This window comes from Branchiostoma belcheri, unplaced genomic scaffold (assembly GCF_001625305.1).
Source record: "Branchiostoma belcheri isolate BF01 breed outbred unplaced genomic scaffold, Haploidv18h27 scaffold249, whole genome shotgun sequence".
NCBI lineage: Eukaryota > Metazoa > Chordata > Leptocardii > Amphioxiformes > Branchiostomatidae > Branchiostoma > Branchiostoma belcheri.
The window spans coordinates 104,250-108,346 of NW_017803853.1; the positions used below are offsets into that span (position 1 = coordinate 104,250).

At 37.8% G+C, this 4,097-nt stretch overlaps 1 protein-coding gene across 1 annotated transcript; it reads left to right on the forward strand.

Annotated features, from left to right (window-relative positions):
* The first annotated feature begins 67 nt into the window (after window positions 1-67).
* On the forward strand, window positions 68-2,332 carry LOC109471331. Its single transcript, XM_019770619.1, has 7 exons — window positions 68-133; window positions 256-360; window positions 742-833; window positions 1,196-1,250; window positions 1,593-1,706; window positions 2,064-2,129; window positions 2,327-2,332. Exons 1-7 carry the CDS (start codon window positions 119-121, stop codon window positions 2,330-2,332), a joined length of 453 nt encoding a protein of 150 aa, XP_019626178.1. The 5' UTR covers window positions 68-118.
* Window positions 2,333-4,097: the final 1,765 nt, after the last annotated feature.

Consider the following 4,097-nt stretch of genomic DNA (forward strand, 5'->3'; position numbering starts at 1 on the left):
AACCGAATTGTAAAGATACTATTCAGATGATAATCTATCTACTCAACTTCATACCTTACAGGAGGAGATTTTGCAAAGAACATGGAGGGCCCTTACAGATTTAGACTCCCCTGCAGAAATGGCTTACATTGAGGTTCGCTATTCATTCATTTTTCACCATATGTTACGTAACTAATGTATATATACATATAAATTCAGTTTACATTGAAGACGAAAGACTTTCTCAGATGTTTATCGCATTTTACACGTACTTAGACCGTTCGCTTCGACTATGGCGTGAATAGAGAGGAGCCCCTGCGAAATGTTCACTTCTTCACCAAGACTGAGCCAAACGTGCCATTCTTCCTAAGAGAGGAACAGGTATTTTGGTAATTCGATCTTTACACTGCGTTATCAGACCTATCGCCACATTTAAGTTGTTTTATCTTGCATAATTTTTCATTACGTTGAAACATGACTTCATTTGCGTGATGAGGAGGATGGATTGGATTTAATATCCTTAGATGGCAAGTTTTTCTAAAGCTACATTTAGTTCCTTTGTACAAATGATTATAATAATATAAGATATATTACCAAATATACAAGAAACATAAAAGGATACAATGATCATTTAAGACGTCATTTTACCAACAAGGTGGTATTTGGCACGCCTATAGTCTAGCGACCATATAGGCGTGTTCAGCTAGCTTTCAGTGTATTCGACTTAAAATATTCATGGGCACTCTTTTTTTCAATCAACAGGAGCCACGTGTACTCCCCAAAAACATGCTGGAGCGGAAAATAAGGGTCTACTGCAAGAGTACGGAGACTTCCTGTCGGGACGAGATCCTGGAGTAAGAATAGAAAAACATCTCTCAAGCCTTATCGTCATGGAATTCGCAGTAATCTCATAAATTTGACCTATTGTTATGTTTATCGTGGGGTCGTGTGGCGCAACGGTAGAGTGTTCGAATCGGAACCAAGAAGACCCGAGTTCGAACCCTGCCATGCCACCAATCTTGTGCCCTTGGGAAATGCGACTTTCCTCACTTCACTCAGGTGAAAATGAGTACTGTATTCTCCTGTATGTTGGTGGCGGCATAAATATAAGTTTAAAAAACTTGAGTGTGCCGTTACCACGTCTTGTGATTATATGTTGGAATAAAAAAATGACCTAGTCGGTGAATGTACTTATATTCGAATCTATTTTCTGCAGATGCTTGAGGCCGTGTTGGGCCGACCTACACCAAGCAGGGACCATTCTTTCCATGGTAGCTTGTCTGTTTTTTTTAAATATACATTAGAGAATTCGAACAATAATATATGTTAAAATATTTGGCAGCTTCACCCTTGAAATTGTTTTGAGATACGATCAATCCCCTTATTCATTCTCAATTCGTATGGAATGTTTTAACGCCAACCATACTCTATTCATAACCATAAGTATGTAGAAAAGAAGAAGTAGATTACAATCACACGAAGTTCATATATTTCAACTTTTGGTGCAAAAAATGCTACATAATGTCCCTTTAACTTCGACCCCGCAGTCAACTATATCAAAATGCATACCTTATCCATAATTTATGTATTCATTATGCATTATTTTTATACAGCCTGCAAATGTAATATCTCCAACAACGCCAGCGTCCGGTCGAAAGGACTTTAAAAGCAACATCTACAACCCAGACGCGTACAGTCAAAGCCCTGTGAAACGAAACCTCTTTAGGGTTAGGAGAGACATTATTTTATCTGCCTTTGTCATTTCAAAGGTATTATTATAGGCAAGATCTCTTTTAGCCTTGCTTTATACCCTTTTATGTTTGTATATTGCAGCTAAAATAATCTAAAACGTTGTGTGTTGATTAAGTTCTTATCATAATAGCTATCATAAGTTTTCAACATATTGGAATATAGTTTAACGTTTTACTATAATGATTACTACCAACACAGATGAACTTTCATGATATTGCGAATACATTAGATAAACCGGATATTCACTGTTATTAAAATGCAAAGCACTTTTATAATACAGAAATATGTATTTTTTTAATTCTTATTGTCTACTTTTTTTTTATTTATCACAGGAAGATGAGCCATCTACCTCACAGCAGTCCATGACCAGGAGATCAGAGCGACTCGCGAAAAAGATGGTAAATGTGGATTTTGTTGCAGCTCTGATAAAGATATTTTTCAGTAGTTCTAAGGTAGTCCAATGCCTTTTGATTTCCTTGTTCATTGAATTACTCTTTGCATCACATTTCGATTGATCTGGTCAGATCAGACGGCATTATTTTACCTTTATTCTTGATAATAATCACCTTGTTAACAATCATTTGAACATGTGCAGTTATAGACGATGAAATATGACAAGCTATTTTTCTAGTATTGAACTTGTGAAATATTCTGTTGTCCAGAAAACCAAAGAAGAGAAGTTTTCATCTGAGCCAACAAAGGATAGAGCGACCCTTCATGAAGAAGGTAAGAAGAACATATGAAGTTCGTATCAACCAAAATGATATGCATTGCTGCTGTACATGTAATACGCCTGACAAAGGAAGTGAAATGAAATATGTGTATCTATACTGCAAGTCTTTTATTATGATAGTAAAACCACGTTTTCTCTTTACTGTTCGGAATACGGTAAAGTAGCTGCAATAGGAGATGTGAGAACAGACGGAATTCAGTATTTTACCTCCATTTTTGATAATGATTACTTTGTGTTTTTGTGTTGGAATAAAGTTCAACTTTTTACTATGACTAGCTATTTTCTAGTATTGAGTTTGATTAGGAAAAAGAGCTAGATGGAGTCTCCAAACAAGGGACGCTTTATGTTTGTTTGATTAGAGATTTTCGCCCATTTTCAACTCAAAACCATTTGCCCCCTCGCCAGCGCTAAACGAAGCTTTCGACGTAGTCGTAGAGAACGCACGGGATGATTGGGAAGAGATTGCCCGACGCCTTCAGTTCACATCAACCGACATTAACTCAATCGACAAGAAGGAACGTGGGGACTGCACGGCCTGCATGAGAACCATACAGCATCTATGGAAAAAACAGCAAGGAAAGCTCGCTACAATACAATGGCTAATGAATGCCCTTAAAGAAACAAGACATGTGGATGTAATGGAAAAAGTCGGTAAGATCGCCGATAAATTGAAAGAATAACATTGGAGTTCATGATCACAGAAAACAGGACAGGTAACAGTATCTGAAAGTACCTGACGCAAAAGCTTTATAAAACACTTTGGCACGAAGACAACATCATTATAAAATGTCACACTATAAACACTTCTCCTTTCAGCGTTATTAATGTGATACACAGCAGGACTCATACTTCCCTCTAGTTTTTTTATAACAAAGCATGTTCAAAATCTAAGCGTTTGATACAGTAGCTTCCATGCCACAAACGTTAATGACTGCAATGTGTCTAATGAATTTGTGTATTTTAGACATTAGGTGACATTTGTTGTGTAAATTGTTGTATGCAATTTGTTGCATGCAATATATTGATTGTTCTGTCGACTTGCCGTTTTACATCAATCTGTTACGAAAAAAATGATGATGATAATGTTTTTGTGGCTTCCCAATTGTTTGCATGTAAAAATAATTTGGATGTCTTTTTACAATAAAACGCCAATACTTCACAAATCTATCCTATATCTGTTACAGCTTATTTCCTTACGTTACCGTAGAAGTTGCGTGGGTTACTTTGGCGTATACCCAGCCATGTGGTCTCCAGGGTCAGGGTTGCGAGGAGGGGGAAGGTCCGGCACAGGACGTTTCAATCCAGAGTTTATTATTACATCGACACCGCCAGACTCTGGATCCATGTCTTCATACTTTTTACACGTTTGTTTGTTCTTATCATGCGGATCCACTAATCCGTACTTTCTGTCAGATTCGTCTTTTCTTCCGTCCACTTTTTTCTTCCTTTTGTCTTCCCTTTTAAGATGGCGAGGTGGGGGTTGATCGGGTGCAGATATGAAGATACTTTCACCAGCCGGATCCACATCTTCGTACTTTCTGTCCGATTCTTCGTTCCTTCTTCCTACGTGGTCCTTTTCGTTGTCTTCCATGTCAAGATGGCGAGGCGGTGGGACATCTGGTGCAGTGCGTTG